This window comes from Oncorhynchus kisutch, linkage group LG14, assembly GCF_002021735.2.
Source record: "Oncorhynchus kisutch isolate 150728-3 linkage group LG14, Okis_V2, whole genome shotgun sequence".
Lineage (NCBI taxonomy): Eukaryota > Metazoa > Chordata > Actinopteri > Salmoniformes > Salmonidae > Oncorhynchus > Oncorhynchus kisutch.
The window spans coordinates 20,990,135-21,017,117 of NC_034187.2; the positions used below are offsets into that span (position 1 = coordinate 20,990,135).

At 42.4% G+C, this 26,983-nt stretch overlaps 1 protein-coding gene across 6 annotated transcripts; it reads left to right on the plus strand.

Annotated features, from left to right (window-relative positions):
• Positions 1–873: 873 nt before the first annotated feature.
• On the plus strand, positions 874–26,983 carry LOC109904188 (uncharacterized). 6 transcript variants are annotated; one of them, XM_031788012.1, is made up of 9 exons: positions 904–1,087; positions 6,234–6,307; positions 6,448–6,532; positions 7,696–7,837; positions 23,092–23,158; positions 23,439–23,508; positions 23,623–23,736; positions 24,039–24,128; positions 24,247–26,983. In XM_031788012.1, the coding sequence occupies exons 4-9, from the start codon at positions 7,704–7,706 to the stop codon at positions 25,515–25,517; spliced, it is 1,746 nt and encodes a 581-aa protein (XP_031643872.1). In that variant the 5' UTR covers positions 904–1,087; positions 6,234–6,307; positions 6,448–6,532; positions 7,696–7,703; the 3' UTR covers positions 25,518–26,983. The 6 variants fall into 6 exon arrangements, with proteins under 6 accessions (XP_020356975.1, XP_031643872.1, XP_031643874.1 ...); XM_031788013.1 differs by lacking the exon at positions 904–1,087 and adding an exon at positions 6,112–6,132; XM_020501386.2 differs by lacking the exon at positions 6,448–6,532 and having other exon boundaries at positions 874–1,087.

Consider the following 26,983-nt stretch of genomic DNA (forward strand, 5'->3'; position numbering starts at 1 on the left):
AGCGACCTCATTGATGTATGTAGAGTCTCTACCATAAGCCTCCTCCAACCTCATTTTTGAGAATTTGTCAGCAACCGGCCTCACAACCACAGACCTTGCCACAGACCATGCCAGCCCAGGACCTCCACATCTGGCTTCTTCAACTGCAGATTTTCTGAGACTAGCAATCTGGACAGCTGATGAAACTGAGGACTTTTCCTGTCTGTAATAGACCCGTTATGTGGGGAAAAAATCATTCTGATTTGCTGGGCCAGGCTCCCCAGTGGGTGGACCTGGTTCCCAAGTGGGTGGCCTATGCCCTCCCAGGTCCACTCTTGGCTGCGCCCCTGCCCAGTCATGTGAAATCCATAGATTAGAGTCTAATGAGTTTATTTCAATTGACTGATTTCCTTATACGAACTGTAACTCAGTAAAATCCCTCAAATTGTTGCATGTTGCAGTTATATGTTTATTCAGGACATCTAAAAGTATGTTTACTGCTAAATGTTAGCATATTCTACAATATTCACAAAGTTGACTTTCTTGTCTGTCTTTGTGATGTCACTGTTGAGAAGTAACCTGATTAATCAGTAGCATGTTGATGCTGTTGATGTTGTTTTGAGCCGGTTGCTGTGGTACCCGTGCTTGATAGGAAAAAGGCGCAATGTATGCCAGAGCATAAAAATGTAGAGATCATGTACAACTCTTATTGTGTTAACAATGTTTTTGGCAAAGCAACACCTCAAAAAACGCTACCTAACTCAGTATGTCACAGCGTTTCCCAAACTCGGTCCTCTGGACTCCAAGGCATGTTTTGTTTTTTGCCGTAACACTACACAGCTGATTCAAATGATCAAAGCTTAATGATTAGTTGATTATTTAAATCAGCTGTGTAGTGCTAGGGCAAACAACAAAATGTGCACCCCTTTGGGTCCTGGCTGCCCTGTGCATGCTGCTGCTTTGCCAAACTCTGTTACCTCCGCCTGTACCCGCTCCGCCGCAAGCTATTCCAGGTTATGAAAACCGGTCTGGCATACATGCAAACTTCAGTCCCCTGGCCAGCAGTACCTAGGGAGACGACTCTGCTATGACCCCACACACAATTCAGGTGAGAGAGAGAGAGAGAGAGAGAGAGAGGGAGGGGAATGAGAGCGAGAAAGAGGGGAATGAGGGAGAGCGAGAGACAGAGAAAATTGAGGTTGACGAGAGGATTGGCTATGCAGACGCTCATTGACGTGCGCGAGCAGTGTGGGTGCAATGATTGAATAACATGTATGTGTACATTTATTTTGCAATGAGAGCGGTGTGGTCAGCATTTTAGAAAATGCTGAGATGGTTGAAAGGGTTGTTTAATTTGTAGTGTGCACCTTTGGCCACAGGGAGGCAGTGTCTACTGTCATTACTATCTACTGCAGCGAGCATTGTGAAGCAAATATAAATTATTTTTCAACAAGAACAATGATTCTGTGACTATACTTGGCACTGGCTACCCCTCGGTTTATTCCTATATTCCTGCCTGTCTCGGGAGTTTGTATTAGCCACTGTGCAATGCTTGCTCTTTGTGGTTTTAGGCTGAGTATCTGTAAAGCACTTTGTGACAACTGTTGATGTAAAAAGAGCTTTATAAAATACATTTGATTTATTTACTATGTTTCTCCTCTACAACATTCTAGCTTTGCCTCAAACACACAGCCACTGTATTATCCTCTCACATAATGGTACACTGACACTAGATGGGGCAGCTGCAAAGTCAGAACGGTCTATATTGTAAAAATTCATGAAAGCTTCTTGGTCTTAATTTAAGGTTAGGGTTAGGCATTAGGATTAGCAGTGTGGTTAAGGCTAGGGTTATAATCAGCTTTTATGACTTAGCGGAGCTTCCTCCAGGTCAAGATTCATGACAATAAATGCCAACCTGCACACTATTCACCTCTTACATAATGACACTGGGCTTTTACTGCTTTTAAAGATTTACTTACTTTTCACTGCTGTAAGCACAGTTCAACAATACTTAATGAACTTGTTGCACTGTTTTAAGAGTAAGACTTTCCCAGTAATAAAAACACCAATGTAAGGGTTGAATGTAAAGTGTTTCATAAAATTACAATATCTGTGCAGGTCTTAACATACACAATATACATAAACTTAACGTAATAAAGTTGAGCTGTGATAGTTGTGATTCTGAAAGCTAAAGGCAGACATGTTAACTCTTATCAGGAAGGCGATAAGGGTGAGAGAAAGGGATAAAGCATGCTAGAATATGACAAGTGTGTCACATTGAGTGTGAAAGAGAGAGTTGGGAATGAGGAAGTAAAGTTCAAAAGTGACTTGCTGCTGAGTGACACATGGAATCAGATATCAGTGAGAAGCGAACAGTGAGACAGAGACAGAGAAAGTTACTGTGACAGAGATAGACAAAGAGGGAGAGAAGTGGGGGCTGTAGTGTACCATATACAAATAAAATCAGATTTTATTAGTCACATGCGCCGAATACAACAGTGAAACGTTTATTACAACCCCCTAACCAACAACACCATTTAAAAAATACAAAAAGTAACAAGTAGTTAAAGAGCAGGAGTAAAATAACAATAGTGAGACTGTATTCAGGGGGTACCGTTGCAGTCAATGTGCGGGGGCACCGGTTAGTCAAGGTAATTGAGGTAATATGTAGAGTTATTAAAGTGACTATGCATAGATGATAACAATAGAGAGTAGCAGTGGTGTAAAAGACGGAGGGCAATGCAAATAGTCTGGGAAGCCATTTGATTAGATGTTCGGGAGTCTTATGGCTTGGGGATAGAAGCTGTTTAGAAGCCCCTTGGACCTAGACTTGGGGCTCCGGTACCACTTGCCGTGCAGTAGCAGAGAGAGCAGTCTATGACTAGGGTGGCTGGAGTCTTTGACACTTTTTAGGGCTTTCCTCTGACACCACCTGGTATAGAGGTCCTGGATAGCAGGAAGATTGGCCCCAGTGATGTACTGGGCCGTACGCACTACCCTCTGTAGTGCCTTGCGGTCGGAGGCTGAGCAGTTGCCATACCAGGCAGTGATGCTCTCAATGGTGTAGCTGTAGACCCTTTTGAGGATCTGAGGATCCATGCCAAATCTTTTCAGTCTCCTGAGAGGGAATAGGTTTTGTCGTGCGATCTTCATGACTGTCTTGGTGTGATTGGAGCATATTAGTTTGTTGGTGAAATGGACCCCAAGGACCTTGAAGCTCTCAACCTGCTCCACTTCAGCCCCATCAATGAGAATGGGGGTGTGCTCGGTCCTCCTTTTCCTATAGTCCACAATCATCTCCATGGACTTGATCACGTTGAGGGAGAGGTAGTTTTCCTGCCACCACATTGCCAGTTCTCTGACCTGCGGCCTTGTGAATGTTGACCTGTTTAAAGGTCTTACTCACATCGGCTGCGGAGAGCGTGATCACACAGTCATCCGGAACAGCTGGTGCTTTCATGCATGTTTCAGTGTTATTTGCCTCGAAGCCAGCATAGAAGTAGTTTAGCTCATCTGGTAAGCTCATGTCACTGGGCAGCTCTCGGCTGTGCTTCACTTTGTAGTCTGTAATGGTTTGCAAGCCCTGACACATCCGACGAACGTCGGAGCCAGTGTAGTACGATTCGATCTTAGTCCTGTATTGACACTTTGCCTGTTTGATGGTTCATCACAGGGCATAGTGGGATTTCTTAGAAGATTCCGGGTTAGAGTCCTGCTTCTTGAAAGCAGCAGCTAAACTTTTGCTCAGTGCAGATGTTGCCTGTAATCCATGGCTTATGTTTGGGGTATGTACGTACGGTCACTGTGGGGACGACGTCATTGATGCACTTGTTGATGAAGCCAATGACTGATGTAGCGTAATCCTCAATGCCATAGGAAGAATCCTGGAATATATTCCAGTCTGTGCTAGCAAAACAGTCCTGTAGCTTAGCATCTGCTTTATCTGACCACTTTTTTTTATTGACAGTCACTGGTTCTTCCTCCTTTAATTTTTGCTTGTACGCAGGAATAGGGAGGATAGAATTATGGTCAGATTTGCAAAATGGATGGTGAGGGAGAGCTTTGTATGTGTCTCTGTGTGGACTAAAGGTGGTCTAGAGTTTTTTTCCGCTCTGGTTGCACATTTAGTATGCTGAAATTCGGTAAAACAGATTCAAGTTTCCCTGCATTAAAGTCCCTGGCCACTAGGAGCGCCACCTCTGGATGAGCGTTTTCCTGTTTGTTTAATTCAGAATACAGCTCATTGAGTGTGTTCTTAGTGCCAGCATTGGTCTGTGGTGGTATGTAGACAGCTACGAAAAATACAGATGAAAGCTCTCTAGGTAGATAGTGTGGTCTACAGTTTATCATGAGATACTCTACCTCAGGCGAGCAAAACGTTGAGACTTCCGTTGATATCATGCACCAGCTGTTGTTTACATATATGCATAGTCCGCCACCCCTTGTCTTACCAGACACCGCTGTTCTATCCTACCGATACAGAGTATAACCAGCCAGCTGTATGTTAATAATGTCGTCGTTCAGCCTCTACTCCGTGAAGCATAAGATATTACAGTTAATTGGTTGGTAGTTTAAGCTTCCTCGTAGGTTGTCGATTTTATTTTCCAATGATTGCACGTTAGCTAGAAGAATGGAATTCGCCTACGAATTCTCAGAAGGCAGCCCGACCTCCGTCCTCTTTTTCTCCATCGTCTCTTCACACATATTAGGGGGATGTGGGCCTGTTCTCGGGAAAGCAGTATGTCGTTCATGTCGGGCTCGTCGTACTCGTTAAAGGAAAATAATCTTCTGCCGTTTGACATTGACATGGCACATTTGGGTGAGGAGGTGTCGCTCTCTGTTGACCATCTGTGACAAGGTTAGAGGTCAAGCTGTCTGACCCTGCAAAATATTTTTAATCTGAGTAATAATTTCTCTTCACCTGTGTGTTAGTTTTTTTTACGTGTGTGTGCTTGTGGACCTTTGTGTGAATACTGTATATACTCCATGAACACTATATTCTTGTTCGCATTTTAAATCTCCTCAAACTGTCGTGTCATACACAATATCAACTGGTATCTCCTTTCTCTCCCTCTTTCATCTCAGTGGCACACACAGCTGGGGTCACAACACACTTCGCACCACCAGTGATCAAGGGTTAAACGTCAGTTGGCGGCTGCTGTGCACTGATAAAATAGTTTTCAGTTTGATATCATTGTACAGTAACCCCTTATCTGTCCCAAATGCATGCACAGCAAGAGATACTTTGTCGGTCTTGTACAAAAACATCAACAACTGCTTGATCACAATTCCCAAAACACGAGACACACAACAAAACAAGAGCCTCTTGAAAGAGATGAATGAAAGAAAGAGAGAAAGATGGTGTGTTTCAGGATTACAGCCTTCAGTCTGTACAGTGAAAGTTAGTCATGTCCCTTTAACACGTACAAATGGCAGTATTGTTCAGTATTTGCCCTCTGTCCTGTGTGGCTGTCAATGAGTAAACTGTCTGGCTTTCGAGGAGGGAGGATTCTGTTTCGATACAGTGGCGCGGTCACATTGTGAGATTGCCATAGGCTACAGTCAAAGCTTTAGGTGTCAGGGAATACCTGTTCATTAACATTGTTCTTTGAAGTGGGTGTTTTCTGGTGTGGTCGAAACAACCTGCTCCTTGTGCAAGCATGCAGGATGTGTGTGTAAGGATTACAGTATTTGCTCATGGGTTACATGGACAAAATGTTACATTTCAATATTATTTAAACATTTATCTGCAATACACTGTATGTTTGGATTTTGTGATTGTTTGGATTGTTCCCATCAGGGGTGTAATCATTAGTCCAAACTGTTGAAAACAGTTGTGTTTTACAACAAAACTTTCTATTTTACAAATGTATGTTGGTCCTTCCCCATTTTGTTCCCTTTGTTCTGTTTGGTTCTGTTTTGTTCCTAGAGAATACACCCCAGATACAGAGCGAGGAGTAAAACAAGCGCCCTAATTTTTATGAGCACTGGCTTATATCATCCTATAAAAATGTGTTTCAATGAACAGCATCCCATTTTGATTGGCTCAAATCAATGGGTCATTGATTGGCAGTGGCAGTGAGACTCCTCCCACCAGGTGAAAGTGTTTCAGAGAACACAGAATGGAACTGACATTAGGTCACACTTGGAATGGTAGTATAGAATATAAACCATCTTAATGATATCAGTTGTCAGATGTTTATTTGATCTGAATGTTAATAACTGAATATTTTTCTTTCTGCTATTGGACACAGGATGTTGATAGATGGCCTTGGGTTATGCGTTTGATTGGATTGTAACAGTCGAGGTTATCCCTGTGAATCACGAGGTAAGTTATTTTGTATGAAATACTGTAGCTTTGTTACAAGCGATCTGTAGAAGCCATGTATATAATGAACATGTGTTTATCACCATTTTCATTTGTTTTACTTTGATTAGAATGATTTGCACACTGCATTTTACCTACAGGCATTGTTTTTGCTGCTATCATAATCACTGATTGAGCAAGTGCAGTAAGTGATTGGAAAAGGCAGCTACTCTTACATAATCATCAGTAAGTGGTGTATTTGATGTGGTCCGGGAGTTAATGTGTGACAGGACTGTATTGTTGTCTCTGCTCTCATAATTACAGGCTTATTTGTTGGATTGTATTCCAGCAATCTTCAGTGCCCTCTTGTTTGTGCAGATAATCTGTCTATCCTGTCCTTATTTTTGTTCATGTGCACGTTTATTCTTTTAGGCCCATCTTTAATTTGTATTTAATTTTTTAAATATTGGTGCTGAATTACTGCCAGCAATAGAAATCCCTCACTATTTTGTTTAAAATAGTGGCCATTTTTTTGGTGTCTTACCATCTACTGTAAGGGGCTAAGCAGGCCTCTCAACCTCAAGTGCATAAGCAAGCAGCCAACACCTCCTTAAGTAGATATGGGTGCAGACAGAGGGTTTTGCATGACAATAGGGTGATTCCTTACTAAACTAGGGCAAAAAAGTCTTACATTTTCCTTTGGAAAAATAATTGACATTTCTATCAGGAATGTTGAAATGCCTGTAGACTATATTATGTTCACCAATTCATAAAAAATAAGCCAACTTTTTAAAAATATACTATGTTTATATTTTTCAATATTCATGACATACTACTCCTGTTAGAGCAAGAGGTAAACCTTCACATAACACCAATTGTTGCTTTGTAGCAGCTACAGGTGAACCATTATTGAGTTTTAGAGGAAGCCTGGGTAAGGCCAGATGTCAGAAATATGTCAACTTTTATTATTTCTTAATTATGCTTTTAGATCTGTCAACAATCCTTCATCCAAAGGACCATTCTTGGATTACATTTTGTGAAAATCCTCAAAACATGGTATTTTTGTCCTATAGCTTCGTAAGGAATCACCCAATGAGAATTTAGTCAACATTGTGAATATACAAAACTCAAAGGAATGTTTAAATAATATTATGTGCAAACTGTACATGGGTAGGGTGTAGCTAAATCCTCTGTGTACAAATAAGAACTCTGTTTCGACAACTTTTCTTTGATCATGTAACCATAAATGTGTCCATAAGTACATATTGACATCATCAATCCAACTATACACAAACTAAACACTTATTTCTGTAGATGAAACGCTTGTATGTCAACCAAGCACACGAAAGCATGTATTCACCTACACACTTTCTCTCTACCTCGCTCACTAACGTGTCCCCCTAAAACAGCAGTTGCCATGGTGCAGGTGAGAGAGGTCATGGGGCCATGGGCAGCTCCAGGGTTGGGGTCATTCTCTTCAGATTTCGTCATGTTCTCTCTGCTCTTCCTCCTCCTCTCCATCATCCTCGCCCTCTGCACTAACTGTAGAAGGTCAGTGATCAACTATTTTGCATTTCTAAAGGAACATATTTAGTTGCATAAGAGAGCATTTGATGCCTGAGTATATGACCATACATGGTAGGCGAGAGAATACACATACCTTCAAACACTGCATTCCATGCATGATTTGATAGTATCAGTGCAACAGTTCACACTCCACCATCCCACCACTCCACCTTCCCTCACGAAACTATACCAACAAAAAAATACCATGATTTTTGGGGATTTTCCCTAAATTGTATCCATAGAAGGGTCCTTTGGTGGCAGGATTGTTGACATGTATTTGACATTTGTATCTGGAAGCATAATTGAGAAATAATTCATCAAAGTCTGCATATTTATGACATTTTGGCCTAATCCAGGCTTCCTTGAACTCTTATGTTTAATCTGTAGGTGCTACAAAGAAAAAGTTAGTCACATGACGCTTTACCGCTTGCTCTGTAATATGAGTAGTATTTTCATTTCAATAACACATTTCTTACATGCATTTATCAATATAAATAATATAATCATGAATATTGAAAATATAAATGCATTTGAATAATTTTTCAATATATTGTTGAGCATAATATACTTTACATATCCAGTTCCAGATGGTGATCTCTGCTACTTTTAGTTATCACCGTGACTACCTATAGCTCCATGACCCCGGCCACAGCAAAGTTCGATACTAGCCTATGATAGATTTCATGGCTAGAGAGAGACTGTCAAAGAATACAGCAAAGAGCTGCTGTTTTGAGTGAGTTCATGTCTAAGTTTTATTCAGCACTGTCAACACTGTTTTTATTCAACACTACTACAAAACATGAAACAAGCTTCTCTCTACTTCTGCTTGCGCTGCAGCTGCAATGAATGAGTAGCTGATAGCCCTGCGGCTGTATTATTATTATTATTATTAGCAGCTAGTCCTGTCTATTTTTATATAGAGAGAGAACTTTCAATCTGGTCATAGGAACAACATGAATTTGTTCCTGAGGCAGATGTGGTGTGACTAGAGATTCACCAGCAGGTGGAAGACTGTCCCCTCTTTCTGGTCAGCCTTGCTGGAGGAAAGGAAGGAGAGAGTGGGACCGTGAGAGGCAGATCCTCTGCTTCCCTCTCTGCTGAGACTAATGCTGTGTTCAAAACAACTGGGAACTCAGAAATCTCAGACTTCCAACTTCAGTGAGTTCAGGATCACTGGGAACTCGGAGAGAAGAAAAAAAATGAAATACAACTGAGAAACATTGTTTTGAACTGTCATCCAACTCGGAAACTCTGGCATCTTTCTTGAGCTCTTTCCAACCTGAAGTTCACTGACATCATTTTTTTCAAAATTCCCAGTTGTCTTGAAAGCACCATGATCATCAGCGATAGGTACTTACACTATATGTACAGAAGTATGTGGACACCCCTTAAAATTAATGAATTCGGCTATTTTAGCCACACCCGTTGCTGGAAGGTGTATAACGTTGAGCACACAGCCATGCAATCTCCACAGGGAAGCATTGGTAGTAGATCGGACTTGCTGAAGAGCTCAATGACTTTCAACGTGGCACTGTCTTAGGATCCCACCTTTCCAACAAGTCATTTTGTCAAATTGCTACCCTGCCCGAGATGCCCCGGTCAACTGTAAGTGCTGTTATTGTGAAGTGGAAATGTCTAGGAGCAACGGCTGTGAAGTGGGTCTCAAGCTCATAGAATGGGACTGTCGAGTGCTGAAGCGTGTAGCCTGTAAAAATCGTCTGTCCTCGCTTGCAACACTCACTACTAAGTTCCAAACTGCCTCTGGAAGCATCGTCAGCTCAAGAACTGTTCGTCAGGAGCTTCATGAAATGGGTTTCTATGGCCGAGCAGCCGCACACAAGCCTAAGATCACTATGCGCAATGCCAAGTGTCGGATGGGTGGTGTAAAGCTCGCCGCCATTGGACTCTTGAGCAGTGGAAACATGGTTTGGACTAGGCCCCTTAATTCCAGTGAAGGGAAATCTTAATTCTACAGTGTACAATGACATTCTAGACGATTCTGTGTTTCCAACTTTGTGGCAACAGTTTGGGGAAGGCACTTTCCTGTTTCAGCATGAGAATGCCCCCGTGCACAAAGTGAAGTCCATACAGAAATGGTTTGTCGAGTTTAGTGTGGAGGAACTAGACTGGCCTGACCTCAACCCCATCGAACACCTTTGGGATGAATTGGAATGCCGACTGCGAGCCAGGCCTAATCGCCAAACATCCGTTCCCAACCTCACTAATGCTCTTGTGGATGAATGCTGCGGGGACTTGTTTCCAAAGTTCCAACATTTTAGATGAAAGCCTTCCCAGAAGACTGGAGGCTGTTATAGCAGCAAAGGGGAGACCAACTTCTTATGAATGCCCATGATTTTGGAATGAGATGTTCGACAGGCAGGTGACCACATACTTTTGGTCATGTAGTGTACCATCAGTCCCGTAACATACATTTTAATAATTCGCTTTATGCTCAGCTGTGTCTCGCAAGTGCTACACCAACTGATCTATTTTGTTCTCAAAGTTAGACTTTCTTTTTGTCTGCAAAAGCAATCTTGACTCAGTTTGACCACTGCTGTAGAGTATTTTATGTTCAATACACTGAGTGGACAAATTAGGAACACCTTCCTAATATTGAGTTTCACCCCCTTTTGAACCACCTCAATTCGTTGGGGCATGGACTCTACAAGGTGTCAAGCGTTCCACAGCGATGCTGGCCCATGTTGACTCCAATGCCTCCCACAGTTGGAGCATTATGGAGTCTTAAAGGCCCAGTGCAGTCTTCAAGGTAATTTTCCTGTGTTTTTACATTTCAACCCTGAGGATGGAATAGTACTGTGAAATTTATGATAATTCCCATTTAGTGTAAGAGCTGTTTTAATGAGACCACCTGAATTTCAGCCTGTTTTAGTGTGCCTAGTGACATCACCAGGTGGTAAATGAGTTGGTAGACCAATAAGAAAGTGATCGAAACCTCTGCCGATACAGCTGGTTTTCAGTTTTCCCCTCCCCACTCGCACCACTCCCAGACATTCCTGACTAACTTCTTGCTTGAGAAATTACTCTTTGCTAAGAAGGTATTTTTGTTTTTCATTTCCATTTTTAATTTAAAACAATCACTGTAAGGTACTTAATTGTTATCCAGAAATGATTTGATATTAAGAACAACTGCATTGAACCTTTAAAAAAAAAACGTGTTACTTGTGCCAGACGTTGTCAGGTTGAAACATAACCAACCTTCATCTATGTTGTGAAGTCTCACACAACTCTGCTTTGCACTAGACCAGTGGTTCTTAACCTTGTTGGAGGTACTGAATCCCACCAGTTTCATATGCGCATTCACCGAACCCTTAATTGGAAAAATTAAATATAATTTTTTTCAAATTCAAAACATAGGTATATGTTTTACTGGTGCACAAAATGAACCATGCATCAACATCACTGTGTTCAAAGAACAAAATCATCAAAACATGATTTTCACAAACAAAAACATAATGAATATTTACTGCAATTCAGTGTGACTTCTGCTGTTGCCTTTCAGAGACCAGTTCAGAAACGCGCGGCTTCACCTTGGCAAGTGCCACTCATGTCATTTTCGCAACAAAGTCTTCCTTTTCTTCGTTTTTATGTCCAGCATCCTCAAAGGAATGCTCGCAAAGATATGTTGTAACAAACGGTATGAAAATCTCCAGAGCTTTCTTAGCAATAACAGGGTACGTTACCATTTGTTGACACCAACACGTTGAAAGCGTTGTTGTTCTGAAGAGTTGCTGTTGAACCTGGCTCTGCTGAATTTCAATGATTTCATCGAGGTATTCATCATTGACATCTGTTGTCTCAACACTAAACGTGAACGGCTGTCTCACCCATGCTGGATATGACTTTCTTGTAGAGAAGTATCCGTCGAGACTTTGCAAGCTCATCTAAGTGCGTGGCAATTGCTTGCTTCAGTTCCGCGGGTACAGAAATGTCTCCGATTCCAGATACATCTTCGAGCTTACTTACACAGTCGTCCAGCAGGGGAAAGTTTGCGACGTTATCGTTCTCTGTTCGTCGTTTCCATAACGGTAGCTTTTTTTGAAAAGCCTTCAGGTTTTCCTCCGCTTCGATGATGTTGACTCCCCCGCCCTGCATCTTTTGATTGAGAGCTGCGATGATATCAGCCTTGTACGCTAAAATGAGAATGAACTCAGAATTTTTGAAGCAATGTTGGTGCTCTTGCAAAAACAGGGCTAATTCCACACGCACGGCAAAAACAAGATTCAGCGCCTGTCCCCGGGATAACCACCGAATGGTACAGAAGTACCTCGACTTCAGAGCCCATTTTTTTACACAGCTCACTGAAGATGCAGTGCCTCAGAGCACTAGTTCGCGCACAGTTCACGCATTCCACTACAATTTTTAATACTTCTGCCAGTTTTGGAGGCAAGGTTTTTGTTGCCAACGCATGACTGTGCAGAATACTACGCGTAACAATGATGGGTGGTGCATCGGCTTTCACTAGCGCACCAAAACCAGACTTTCTTCCCAGCATGACTGGAGCTCCCTCCGAACAAACTGCAGAAATCATATCCCACGAAAGATTGTTGTCTTTGAAGAAGTCATCCAAGTTTCTTCACATCGGCTGCCTTAGATGTTGTTGTAACAGGCTTACAACATAAAAAATCTTTATCACGTCGTCTTTCACATAGCGCACAAATACGGCAAACTGGCTTAGATTGGAAACGTCTGTGGTCTCGTCGAGTTGAAGGCTGAATTTTGACGGGCTTGAAATCAGATCCGCAACTACTTGAGCCAAGATGTCTTTGCTCATGTCCTCTATTCTGTCGCTGATGGTGTCATTTGAAATAGGAATTTGGGACTTCAGCCTCTTTTCCCAGCATGATATTCGCCATCTTCAACACAGCTGGTTTTATGAGTGTTTCACCAATGGTGTGTGGTTTGCCCTGCTTTGCGATCAGGTAAGCAACTTCGTACGATGCTGTGAGGATCGGTTTGTTGATGGGTACAAAGCCGAGAACAGGCAGAGTAGCCTTTTCATCGAATCTGGCTCTCTTCACCTTGAATTCAGCGAGCATTGTGTTGTATTTTCCATCTCCATGCAGCTTAAGGAAGTGTTCTCTTAGTTTTGCCGGTGCTAGACTAGAATTGCTCAACTTGGCATTGCAAATCATGCAGTTAGGACGCTGACTCCCATCACGTTCTGTTATACATGTGAATCCATATTGTACATATTCGTCCGACCCCTTTTCTTTTTTTGCTCGACATAGTAAGCATGAAGGGATTAAAATATTAAGAAAGAAATCACAAGACGTACCATCACGACAGTCAAAAGTCGACTACTGAGCACACAATTCCCTGCAGCACAGATAGTGTTAGAAATTGGATATGTAGACGGGCGAGTCGGTCAAGGATCGATTCAGACAAGGTGGTAAATTGTATGACAAGCAACAGTTTATTCAGAGTGAAGATATCTAGAACAGCGTAATTACGGCTCTCCCGCTGGTTCGTACGGAACTGCAGACAAAGAGACCGATACAATCAGTACACCACTTATATATAGAACAGAAAGTAGGTTGATTCTGGAAGATCGGATCTTTGGATTGGTTCAGCTGGGGTGTAGTCTGTAGTCTTCCGCCATTGGCTCAGTTGTCTGTCCGTCATCGTAGAATCCTCTTCGGGCACACAATGTTCAGCTACAAAGGAGATTGTGTGTGCGCTGGTTTTGGCCATTAGTGTAATGCGGGAGCTATCCTGTAGGGGACCCCACAGGCTCTACTTTGAGTTGTAGCCCTTTATTAACAATAGTTCGGTCACCTGCATAAGAAATAGCATTTCTCTACAAAACCCTCTCGTCACGTCTCACCAGAGACGTGACACAACCTAACTGGATCCAGACACAAAGAGAAACTTCTCCCAAGGGGACTATGAAATAAGGCACGGTATTAAACAGAAATAGATATATATGTATTACATCATGTTCTCCATTCAATCCCACTATGTACTAAGTTGGCTACCAGCCACCTAGGAACTTACAACCCTCATTTAACAGAGCGGAGAACAACAGCTCAAAATAAAAGTAAAATGCTTGTCTACATAAGCCAACTTTTTTCCCGCAGGAAAAAGTTGATTCCCTCTCTTCACATCTCCAAAGAGATGTGACTTAAACTAGGCAAGTCAGGCGGAATGATCCACTTGCATAACACATACATACATCCCCATAAGGCAACAGCAGATATAATGTAAACCTAATAGTCACTCTCCTCCTCATCCTCGAATTCAAGTAGGTCTTTATCCAGCAGAGGAAACATCTGGGAGGGGGAGGAAGGGTCAATAGCTCTAGAGAACCCTAGTGGTAAGGGAACGGATGCATGGAATGCAACAGCATCCACAGAGAACTAAAATGGCAGTGAACACCGAAATGGATACCAAAATGGAGGACACCAGGGTTTTATATTTACCAAACGCACTCATCCAGGAGTCCCACATCGAGGTATCCATCCCAGAATGAGATTTCATTTTACCATTAAGCGTCCGCAGACCTTCCAGAGCTATGGTCAAGCTACCATCGGAGGCTGTGTTATTAGGGATGAAAGTACAACACTGTTCACCAAACATAGTACAAGCTCCACCTTTCTCCGCCAGTAGCATATCCACTGCAATGCGATTCTGGAATGTCATAAGAGAAGTTGCAGCCAGGCTCTCATGCTCCATACCGTTATCACGCACCTGGCTCCTGTTATCTAACAAAAGACTGCTTGTTCTCGCAACCCCACGCTCTGAATGTGCCCTCCCTTCAGTGTGTGTATGTGTGTATATATATATATATATATATATATATATATTTTTTTTTTTTTCAGCATGAGAAAGTCCCCCGGCCCTGACACTTTTAACAATGTTTCAAGTCAGCTATGTTGCATAACACTTGCATACATCAACACAAGCCAACAGCAGATAATATTCAATCATATATATATGGTAATGGCTATAATGTAAAACACAGGATCCAATAATCCCTCTTTTTCACACCCCCAAGGGTGTGAACAAAAATTCAGCAATGAATCATATAACAGTCAGAGTTTAAAATACCTTCATGTCAAAAGAGAACAGCTCATTCAAAAACAGAACAAAAGAAAATGGTGTGAAATTTAAGTCCCCCTTTTGACACCCACAAGGGTGTCACTTAGCAAAAACAGGATAACACTTTATTGTTTATTGTCATGTAAGATACAGGATAAAACTTTGGTCATGGAAAACAGTAAAACATAGCAAAGCATTATTATAAACCATCTGGTCCTCTCAGCTACTCCTATCCTGCACCAGTTGGGCTTCATGCCACCCAGGGACTCGAAACCTTCACAACAGGGAGAACAAACATACTGGAAAGAAAACTCATCATAAAGATGTATAACAAGGAACTGTGGTGGTGTAAGATTTATTCTACTACCTCACCCACAGCATACCATGGGTCATCCTCATTCAGTCTCATCCTCCCCTGAAAGCATGCTTCAGTATCAGCATCTCCAACTGGAGCATCAAGCAAAGGCATCATCATGCCTGAAGCCTTCACCACATCTGTAACAGACTTCTTGAAACACGGTATGATGCAAGCAGCACACCACATCAAATAACAAAAATACAAAAATTAGGGTCAGAAATCCAGTAACCACCATTCTAGTGTACTTACCAAAACCAGGCTCCCACCCAAGAGAACAGGCCAGACTCCTCCACCCCCGCCATGGTCCTCATCTCAGCAGATAGTGCATCAAGCCCACTAAGGGCCTTAGATATACTACCATCTGGACTGGTGTTATTAGGAATATACGTGCAACATTGTTCACCGAACATCTTGCATACGCCCCCCTGACTGGCAAGAAGCATATCCAAAGCAAGTCTATTCTGTCTGGCAACCCTAGATGTGGCCTCAAACTGTTCAGACATACCAGTGAGTGCATCACGGGGGTAATTAACAAAACGCTGTTGATCATAGTAGATGTAATGAATCCATGCAGTCTGTCTTGCTGGCCAAGTGGAATTAATGGTTATGTTACTACTGCAATCAGCTTCAGGCAATCTCCCATAATCAATGCCATTACCTGTACCCGTGATGCAACTGTAATTGCCCCCATATGCTCTAACACCCCAAGGGGCCCGATGAGGAGGTACTGTAGGAAACACAAGGCTCAAAGAGGAACAGAGAGTTGAATTGGCCTCAACCAGGTAAAAACCTCTCAGAATACACAACCACCCCTCTTTTTCTCCTATAGCAAATGGGTGTGTAGCCAGAACAGGTCTATCATGACCAATGTTTCATGTAACTCATGCAGTCCTTTCTTTTCAGGGTCTTAACTGTATACCTCATATAAGAAAGCCACAAATTGTCCCTACCAATAACACCAGTCTCAGTGCCTAATTGATCAATAGCTGAATAGTCTCTAACATTAATTACCTGAATGGGATTTTTAACACAGTGGTGGCAGGTTCGGTCCAGGGGTGGTAGAGGAGTGTGTCTGGCCCTGGTTCATCTGGGACCTCTGGTTTTGGCAGCACCTTAATAGAAAACACACCCATCGTGTCTGTCCCGGTCCTTTGTAGTCCGAGGGTGTAAGTGCCTGCATCAGAGAGCTTAATAGTTTTGATGGTTAGTAGGATTTCATCACCTTTACAAAGTTCAACAGTGCTCCCAGGTTTTCCCATATCATGGAAAACCTATCCACCTTTGTGGGATCCCCTATGCTATAAGGATACCCTCTCTTCCAATCCCAGAACTGTCCCAAGTCGGTTATCCTGTAATCCCCATACGGACACCCTCCCAATTTAATATAATTTCATTTATAATTTTCGTCCACTTGTTCTGTAGACATACATTCAGCACTCCACGGGTCAGAACCTGGAATCCGCTGGTACATCACCATCTATTTCCATCGATTTCTCCAGAGTCCTGGAAATAAGGCCTCATACACAGGGAATTAGACAACAGCCCCATAAAACTAAACAGTCACACAGGTGAATGTAGCCCATAATACAGTGATCATAATATTTTCCCCATTTTCTGAACATACTATCAAACCCAATTAATCAGAGAAGTATCCACCCCAGAGTTTTGTCAACCCGTGAGCCAGGGTGGTCAAACCAGCTGAGGCTTCGGGCACTGATTCGTCCAGAGCTGTGTTATTTGGGATGTCACCCACAATAAGACAGCTCAGACAAACAGCTTCCATGTGAAGCCCCACCCTTTCCCCGAGAACACATCACTTAGCAAGAGCCAGACACATCTTCACTTCTATGAACAAAAACAGGGGTGACAGGACAGGGAGGATTTTCTTCATTCGAGAGATGGCCCCCGGAATTCTGTTAATTCCAGTTCTCCTCTCGAACACTGTTTATTGTTCGATAGTGTCAGTGTGTCTTACCCTCCCGCCGTGCGATATGAATCCGGGTAGCTCTTTCAGCTAGCTGTCACCAGGAGACCTTGGTATGGTCCCCCCAACAAGCCTCTGGGACTGGATTGAGTGACTTCACCTGCAGTTCACCTATAATGCATAAAATGCTGGACATACAGGCTTGGTTAACAAACAGTTTCTCATATGTTTTATCTGATTATCTTTACCTTCTATGCCCATTTGTTTAGCAAAATTTTTTTAATTATTAGTTTCTTATCCAATAGGCCCCATCCTATCCTAGACCACAATTTACCTATCCCCCTTTTGATACCTGGCTCTGCCCAGGTAACAACCTTACCTACTCTAAATAATGACTTAGGTAAGATTAGTATATTATCCTTCTGTTCTGACATTATCATGTAGGAGCGCCCCTTTAATTTTCCACATGTCCAATTCTCCCTTTTGTCTCCACTCAGTGACTGTTATCTACACACTCTGTTATCTTTGCTCATCCTGGCTCCCTTCTAAAACTTCTCCTCTCTGCTCTCCAACCGTCAAGGTCTCTGCAGTGTGGGGGAGGGCTCTTCTGTCTGCCTTTTTCCCATGTTTCCACATTTTAACTAAATGTCTCATTGTTTGGCTTTATCTAAACTCATGGATATTTTATTTTTAGAAAAACATGTCTATGGTGGCAATTTCTAAAGTCTTTATATAGGTTAAGTAAACTCCACTATAATTAAGTTACGAAAAAAAAAAAAAATTATTCAAATGGCACCCCCTTGTGGCTGATCAGACCACCCGAGAGAGCCATGAAATCCGGTCACAGGTTACACCATCCCCCCACATTCGTGTTCCATACCATATTAGACATATTAAAGAACCCTTTATCCTTAAAATTAAATTAAAATCACTTGTGTAATTAACTCATAAAATAAAAAACTCATAAAGGTTCCATATGTGAGCGTGCCTCTTTAAAATATCATGTCTCTGGGAACATGGAAATCCCCTTAACCCAAACATTTACTACAAAAACAAAACCTAATAATTATGATAATCCCCTCAAACTCAAATAATTTGTCTCGATGTTTCATGTCTTATTCGTGTTTCTCCAAATTGTCTCCCCAAAATACTTCTTAAATACCCAGCCATTAGACAGACACACATAAATGTGCACTGTCCCTTTAACATAAAAACCTCAGCCTGCAATCCACTCTGCGGGCCTTTCAATGTTCCCCATAATGAAAACAGATTCTAATGTTAGTATACCTTGACCTCCTGTTTAATTTCAATGATGTTATCTGAACAATCAAACCAAAATCAATAACCGGGAAGTACTTGTGTAAATGAATTAAAATAACTAAATAAATCTACCTTATTTCTCAGCACTTGGTTAGAACACCACTCCCGTCTTACATCGACCACACCCGTCGCCCCGTACCTAGTGTACATCTTATCTATTACTCAGTGGCTCAATTAATGTTTAACGTAAGTATGTTCAGATGTTGATTATGTAATTCTACAACATTAGTATAGTTCAAACCACATAATATAAATCCGCAAAAATAATTTTGCGTTAATAGAGTTTAACACTTTTTCCAACAGTCATGCACCCCCCTCAATATTCTATGATATAACTCTCATCAGCAAGCCTGCGACTTTTTCAACATTCTCACCGGTTCCAGCTCCAACTGAAATACCTAATGTACCACACTCGCTTTGTCCCCGACCTCATTCATATCGATATTAGTCCCCGACTGAATATCAAGCGTGTTTCATGCACAGGATTTGATTCTAAAAAAACTTCATTTACGCCAGTAAGCAGACCAGTGGGAGACGCAATGGCCCCGCCTTCTGTTCATTCTCTGTTTGGTCCCTTGGTTCTTAAATACATGGCTTTTATTTCTTTCAACTTCTTTGTCTCTGGCCTCCTGCTACGTCCCTCTCAACTCACATTCCATTGTTTTCAGCTGGGCCCCTGTTGGCGGCCCCCCCCCCCCCCCAGATAACCTGCTTGTGTCCATCTTAACTTCAATCCCTCCCAAACTTTCTTTATAGGCGTCCATCGTTCCTTTCCCCCTGATCTATATTAAATTTTTTGTTCTAGGAACTCATTAAACCTCAGCTTTGGAGTATTGGGGGTCGCCATTGTGAATTTGCTTTAAACGTAATTTAATTCAATCGGAATTTAATCGTAGTTTTAATCTCAATTCTCTCCTATCTGAATATAGTTAGCATATACTTCGCCCGACCTTGATTAATACCCACGATGTATTCGAAGAGACACTGCTGCTCGTACTCTGCCTTATCTCAGAGCTTCTCCTTCGTATATTCAGGTTGAGAAAAAACGCATGGGCTGGTATAGCATTTGTGGAGCGCACAACCAAGGGATCTATTCGACTATTTAGTCTCAATATTTAAATATTATATTCAGATATTATTTCAATTATACATCATTATACAATATAGAAGTTTCGGATTTATCCAATATCCCTTATTATAATTCTCTCTCTCCCTCTATCTAACCACCAACAATCTTAATGGAAACAATTACAACCACATTGCATTTTAACATAACATAAACAGTTACAAATAGACAAAACAAGACAAAACAACACGTTATATCTCTGACCCCTGAAAGCCGATCCTTATCAGTGAATTTATATCAGACTGAGCCATACCGGGTCACGGGTCCCAAAATTAAAATTTGTCAGATTTAATGAATAGTAATTAGCTATCCCCTTACTGATATCTCATCAATGATTTATATCACACCGGCCATCGCCGGTTCGTTACTACATATGTTCACATACACTGTTATTTCGACTCGTCAGCAAATTATAAATTTACACAAGAATTCATACTTACTCGGAAAAACTGATCAAAATTTGGACAGACTATATGACAATATGCAAAATTTGATTTTAACAGGCTTTCGCTTACCTCTTTTTTTTATGGTGCACCTTGAAATCAGTTTTCCGAGTTGAGCAGAATTGTTGTCCTCCCCCGAACGTCTTCACCCGTCTTTTTTTTTGAACCGTCCTTTCACCAACTCGCCCCCCCACACCCAAATCAACTCACTTCGACTGGATCGTTAGTAAACCATCCTCTGCTACCATTTCTGTTAGAAATTGGATATGTAGATGTAGCGTGATCACCTGCAGCCAATGATGAGACTGACTCACCAAAACCCTGGGGTTCCATCGAACCCAGGTTAAGAACCACTGCACTAGACTGACTATGTCCAAAATGATCCTATTTACACTTTGTAGTCAGTGTAAATACTGATACCAAAGGCTGTTTTCTAAATGAGGAAGTTGGTTTTTAGGGGAAGTTGCTCTTCAACCCCCTAAGGTCGATGCCCTTGCGGAAATCTAATTAACATAGTAATAAAAATCTGTCAGTTTAAACAATGTTTTTTTGCATTGGATACATCTGTCCACTGCATGCGCCTGTCGCACTTCCGCAGTGAAAGGTGACAGAGCTAGAGCGGTGTTTGTCAGACCATGAGACATCCCAAAAATCAGTCTTCTCACAATTGTCTGTAGCGTCCGATTTGGCCTACTAATTATGACCCATCTATGGACCAATGAGACTCTAATGAACACAATCTTCTTCTGTGTCTTGGGAATTGTCTGAAGTAGGTACAGCCAATCTCCCAACCTTCTGTAGCATCTGAACAGTTTTGGCTACACAGTAACATGACCCCATCTGTGGTAAGGGATGTCAGTTGCTTTGCTCTAGGATGCCCACAGGCTTCCCAAAACTTGTCTGAAGGTCCCCCGGTACCAGCTGCAAAAATGTATGAAGTACAGTGCATTCGGAAAGTATTCAGACCCCTTGACTTAATCCCTTACAATTCAGTCTTATTCTAAAATTGATTAAATGAATGTTCTTCATCAATTTACATACAGTACCCCGTAATGACAAAGCAAAAACAGGATTTAAGAAATGTTTGAAAATGTATTTAAAAAAAACGTATGTAAATAAGTATTCAGACCCTTTGCTATGAGATGTGAAATTGAGCTCTGTTGCATCCTGTTTCCATTGATCATCCTTGATGTTTCTACAACTTCATTGGAGTCCACCTGTGGTAAATTTAAACTGATTGGACATGATTTGGTAAGGCTCACACCTGTCTATTCAAGGTTGCACAGTTGACAGTGCATGTCAGAGCAAAAACCAAGCCATAAGGTTGAAGGTATTGTCCGTAGAGCTCTGAGACAGGATTGTGTCGGGGCACAGATCTGGGGAAGGGTATCAAAAAATGTCCGGAGCATTGAAGGTCCCCAACAACACAGTGGCCTCCATCATTCTTAAATGGAAGAAGTTTGGAACCACCAAGACTCTTCCTAGAGCTGGCTCCCCGGCCAAACCGAGCAATCGGGGGAGAAGAGCCTTGGTCAGGAAGGTGACCAAGAACTCAATGATCACTCTGACAGAGCTCTAGAGTTCCTCTGTGGAGATGGGAGAACCTTCCAGAAGGTCAACCATCTCTGCAGCACTCCACCAGTCATGCCTTTTTGGTAGAGTAGCCAGACTGAAGCCAGTCCTCAGTAAAAGGCACACAGACCATTTTGGAGTTTGCCAAAATTACATTAAGACTCTCAGACCATGAGAAACCAGATGATCTAGTCTGATGAAAACAAGATTGAACACTGGTCTGAAGGCCAAGTGTCACGTCTGGAGGAAACCTGGCACATCCTTACAGTGAAGAATGTTGGGCAGCATCATGCTGTGGGGAAGTTGTTCAGCGGTAGGGACGGGAGACTAGTTAGGATCGAGGGGGAAAATGAACGGAGTAAAATATAGAGAAATCTGGGATGAAAACCTGATCAAGACCTCAGACTAGGGCAAAGGTTCGCCTTCCAACAGACGGAAGCCACCCTAAGCACACAGCCAAGACAAAGCACACAGCCAAGACAAAGCACACAGCCAAGACAATGCAGGAGTGGTTTCAGGACAAGTCTTTGAGTGGCCCAGCCAGATCCTGGACTTGAACCCGTTCGAACATCTCTGGAGAGGCCTGAAAATGGCTGTGCATCGACGCTTCCCGTCCATCCTTACAGAGATTGAGAGGATCTGCGGAGAAGAATGGGAGAAACTCTCCAAATACAGGTGTGCCAAGCTTATAGCATCATACCTAAGAAGACTTGAGGCTGTAATCGCTGCCAAAGGTGCTTCAACAAAGTTCAGAGTAAAGGGTCTGAATACTTATGTAAATTTGATATTTTTAATACATTGGCAAACAATTCTTAACCTTTTTTTGCTTTGTCATTATGGCATGTGTGTGCTGAGGATTTTTATATATATTTTTAATCCATTTTAGAATAAGACTGTAACGTAATAAAATGTCAAGGGGTCTAAATACTTTCCAGATGCTGTGTGTGTAGCTTAGTGGAAGCAGAATGCTCACCACACATCAGTTAATATGGTGGAGAGGTGAGGAGTGATATATGCCAATTAGTAATGAGTAGGATTATTAGGTGGCTATTATGGAAATGCAACCAGGTTGGGAATTTTGCCAGAACACCGAGGTTAACAACCCTACTCGTGCGACACATGCCATGAGAATTTTAATGACCACAGAGTTAGGGGACACGTTTAACATCCCATCCCAAAGATGAATGTGCAATGTCCCCTTTACTACCCTGGGGCATTGGGATCTTCTTAGATTAGAGGGGATAGTGCCTCCTACTGGTCCTCCAACACCACTTCCAGCAGCATCTGGTCCTCCATCCAGGGACTGACCCTGCCTACCTTCAGAGGCAGGCCAGCACTGGGATGAAGGGTGGTAAATGCTGCTGGCTAAGCATACTGAAAGCATTGGTAGATAGCTCTTGTGCAAGTTCTGATTCTCTAGTTTGTGTTGTTCCACAGGCATTCCTTTACGCTCCGGGATGGTGGTGAGGAGATGGACAGAACCCAGTCACAGCTGGTCAGAGTGGTGAGAGATGGGCCAGGCAACAACAATGATGACAGCTATGTCCTGTCCAGGGTTACACTTGGGGTGGGGGTAGGCGCTCAGAAGTCGGTTAGATTGGAGGTAGGGAGATGCGGAGGAAGCAAGGAATGTGTAGAAGGGACAAAAGGGGGCAACGGGAGGGATGCAATGGATGGAATCCTTTTGAGTACTTTGTCTAGAGACCAGTGATGAGAGAGGGGTTATTCTGAACCCAGTATAGCTGTGATGTCATTTGCTGATGATGATGATATTTGATTGACAGGTGAAGCTAGAGGATGCCCTGGCCGCCAGGGAGAACCCAATGATCAATGACATCAGAAAAGATGAGAGTGGTGGGAAACCCAACTGTTCTACTTTTTTTTTCAGTTATCTAATTACAACGAGCAGAGAGGAGAACTGGTTGTTTTACGGTGTGTGTGTTCGGTTTTCATCTCCTCCTTGGTTAGATTTCAGTCCCAGACCTGAGGACAGTGTCATTGGTGTCCCAGAGCAGCCTCCTGCTGATCAGGATGTCACCTGGTTGAAACCCTGGAGGAGCTACAGGGAGCCACCTGATCAAGGTGCTACCTTCACCAATCGCTTTCTCACTCTAAGTTCCTCTCCCTCTGTATTTCTTACATGTGTCTGGTTGCATCCCAATCTCTCCTACCTCCCAATATGTTCACTTCCCTTCACTGACTTGAAAGGAAATTACTGGCATAAGGAACATTGATATAAACTCCCTTGCCTCCACCAATCCAATGCTATTAGATTTGTGGGAAGTAGAACAAGTGATTTATTTTTATTTTTAGAAAGTCATATTATTGGGACACAGCACAAGTGTTGTGGGTGAGTTTAACAGGTGTGTTTTGATGCCCTGCAGGTGATTCTCCAAGTGCCTTGCAGATTGCCAACAGAACCCCCCTGGCCATGACGGTTATATCTCCTTCGCTTCCCACAACCGTCGACATTGGTAGGCTATCACAAATCACCCATGTGCATTTCCTCAAACTATTGGGGCTCAATCTCTTTGGCCAAGCTTCAGGTTAAGTGAAACTTCTCAATTATTTACTACTTCTCTCACTTTGTAGGTGACCTGAGTGATGTCCTGAACTTTACACCTGAGCTCCACTTTATCCCAGCCCCCGTTGCCATGTTGGAAGTTGACACCCCCCTTGAATCTTTGTCCCCACCTGTCTATTCAGAGGACACCCTAGATGCCACCATCGTGAGCAGCTTTGAACCTGTTGCTGTCCCCATCCTTGAACTTGTGGAAGCCCCCATCGTGGATCTCCCCATCGTGGATCTCCCCATCATGGATGTCACCATTGTGAACAGCCTTGAACCTCTGCAAGCCCCAATCGTGGATGCACCCATCGTGAGCAGCCTTGAACCTGTTGAACATGCGGATGCCACTGTCATTAATGACCTTGATATCCTGAATGCTCCAGTTGGCTTAGAGAACCTGGATGCCCCAGTCATCAACAATCTTGACACACTGGTGCTGGATGCCCTCATTGTAAACAGCCTTGAACCTGTGGACATCCCTGTCATCAATGACCTTGGCACTCCAGATCCCCCAATCGTAAATATTCTTTACACCCTGGAGCTGGATGCTCCCATCATAGATGTCCCCATCATGGACAGCCTTGCACCTGTGGAATTCCCCACCATGAATGACATTGACCTCCTGGAGGCCCCTGCGGAGTTCAGCTCCAGCTTTAACCCTCAGCTTGAAGTAGAGGTTCATGTGGAGGGTGAGGGCCAGAACCAGGGGCTTTCTCTCTATGTCCGACCCCAGCATACCTATGAGGTCATTGGGGAGCCCAATCCTAATGAACACTCTGTGGAAGTGGACCTGGCAACAGCAAGCTCTCAAACCATAGCTGAACTGGTCAATAAATCCACCACACATTCTGACAATGACACAACCACAGTCACTGAGCCAGCGGACCTGGCAAGCCCCGGCTATGAGACTATAGCTGAACTGGTCCAGGATTCGAGTGCAACCACACTGCCTGATGATGACCCTATCACAACCACAGTCACAGAGCCAGGGGATCTGATAACCCCTGACTATGAAACCATAGCTGAACTGGTCCATAAATTGAGCGCAACCACACTGCCTGATGATGAGCCAATAACAACCACAGTCACAGAGCCAGAAGGGCTTGACCTTACAAGCCCTCTCTCATTGGTAGAGGAGGGTTTCTGTGACAGGGGGTGGAATCCAATGTACGCTAGAGTGAGAAGGACGCTTAGTAAAAGTACCACCCCACCCCCTGTGCTTCCATCGGAGGATGAGGAACTGGATGGATTTTCACCTCCATTACCAGAGAGAAGTGGAGAGATGGAGGGATGATCATCGTGAATATCTCATAAGACTTCAAATGTGTGTTACGTCATCAATTATATTTATATAGACTCAGCTGTGTCATTTCTAGATGTAACATGTCTCAGATGATGAAGATAAGGGTTGTACCCAGTCCACATCTTAAACGATCTCATATGAGACAGGTATCTCACTGTCCTATCCTTCATACTATTTCCAGTCCTTTCATTAGCTTAGCATTAAACACTGTACAATGCTATGCTACATATTCCATAAGGAAGGACCCTAAGCCCAGAGTAGAACTGGGTCACCTAACATGTTCCAGAGTAGGCATTATGTTAGTAAATACAAACACATTACAGGGTGAAGTGGCAATTACGCAGTAATAAACCATTGAGTTACTAGTTTATTTTAGATTCATTCAAAAGGGTCCACTTAAGACTCTTTCCCTCTCTAGAATTACAAACCTTATACTTTAATGACAATAGTGGTGCATTCTTAATAAATAATTAATGTATGTCAACAAAGTAAATGGACAACATTATGGGCGTGTCCCAATACCCATACTTAAATAGAAGGCTTTTTGGGTATGCAAAAATGTGTTGTGTGTCATTTCGAAAATGTAGTATGATTTAAGTGCAAGGATGTCATACTAATTTTGGCTTTAAATCCATTAGAATTTGCGTGTAGAGAATGACGAAGGACTCCAGTGGCCAAAAACGTGTTTTATCATGGACATTGAGGACTTTCACCATTTTGAAGTAGTTAACTGGGTGGGATATATATATCATATAATTCCATCCAGGTCCAAGGATGGATCAGCCAATGAATTATACTTGTGCGCAAACATTCCATAACTGTTGTGGCAGTAAATCGCCAACCTTGGCTTTATACCTGTTTAGACAACACACTCCGGATGGCAGTATGCAACCGTGGTTTGTTTACCAACTGTACTAAAATGTACTACTTTAAAATGGAGATGCCTCAATGGTGCCATAATGGGACAGATACAATGTTGTGTCCTATAACTATCTCTATGAATTTGCTGCACACAATTGAGGAAGATAATTGTCTTTTCACACAAGTATTTGACAACAGCTGATAATCAGAATAGGGGACATGCTCTACAAAAATGTACAAATAGCAGGGAACAAGTGCATTTGAGCATTCGATGACACCTTTTCAGTATGGCTGAGTGGTATGTTGATATTTGTTGCTTACTGCATACATTTCTACTAAACAGTACATTGTAAATAGTATGTTGTAATATTAGTACACAGTATGTAGTTTTAGTAAATAGTGGGCAAGTAGGCATTTCCATTTATTTATTCAAAGCTTTACAGGCGAGGGGTAAAACCAATCATTTAGAATTCATGTACAATATAAAACAAATATAAATTCAGTGTTGTAAAATGTATATTGTCATTATTAGAGCATATAGGCTGAGCAGAATGAAATACAAGAGGACAGATGAAATACACCATTACAATACCACA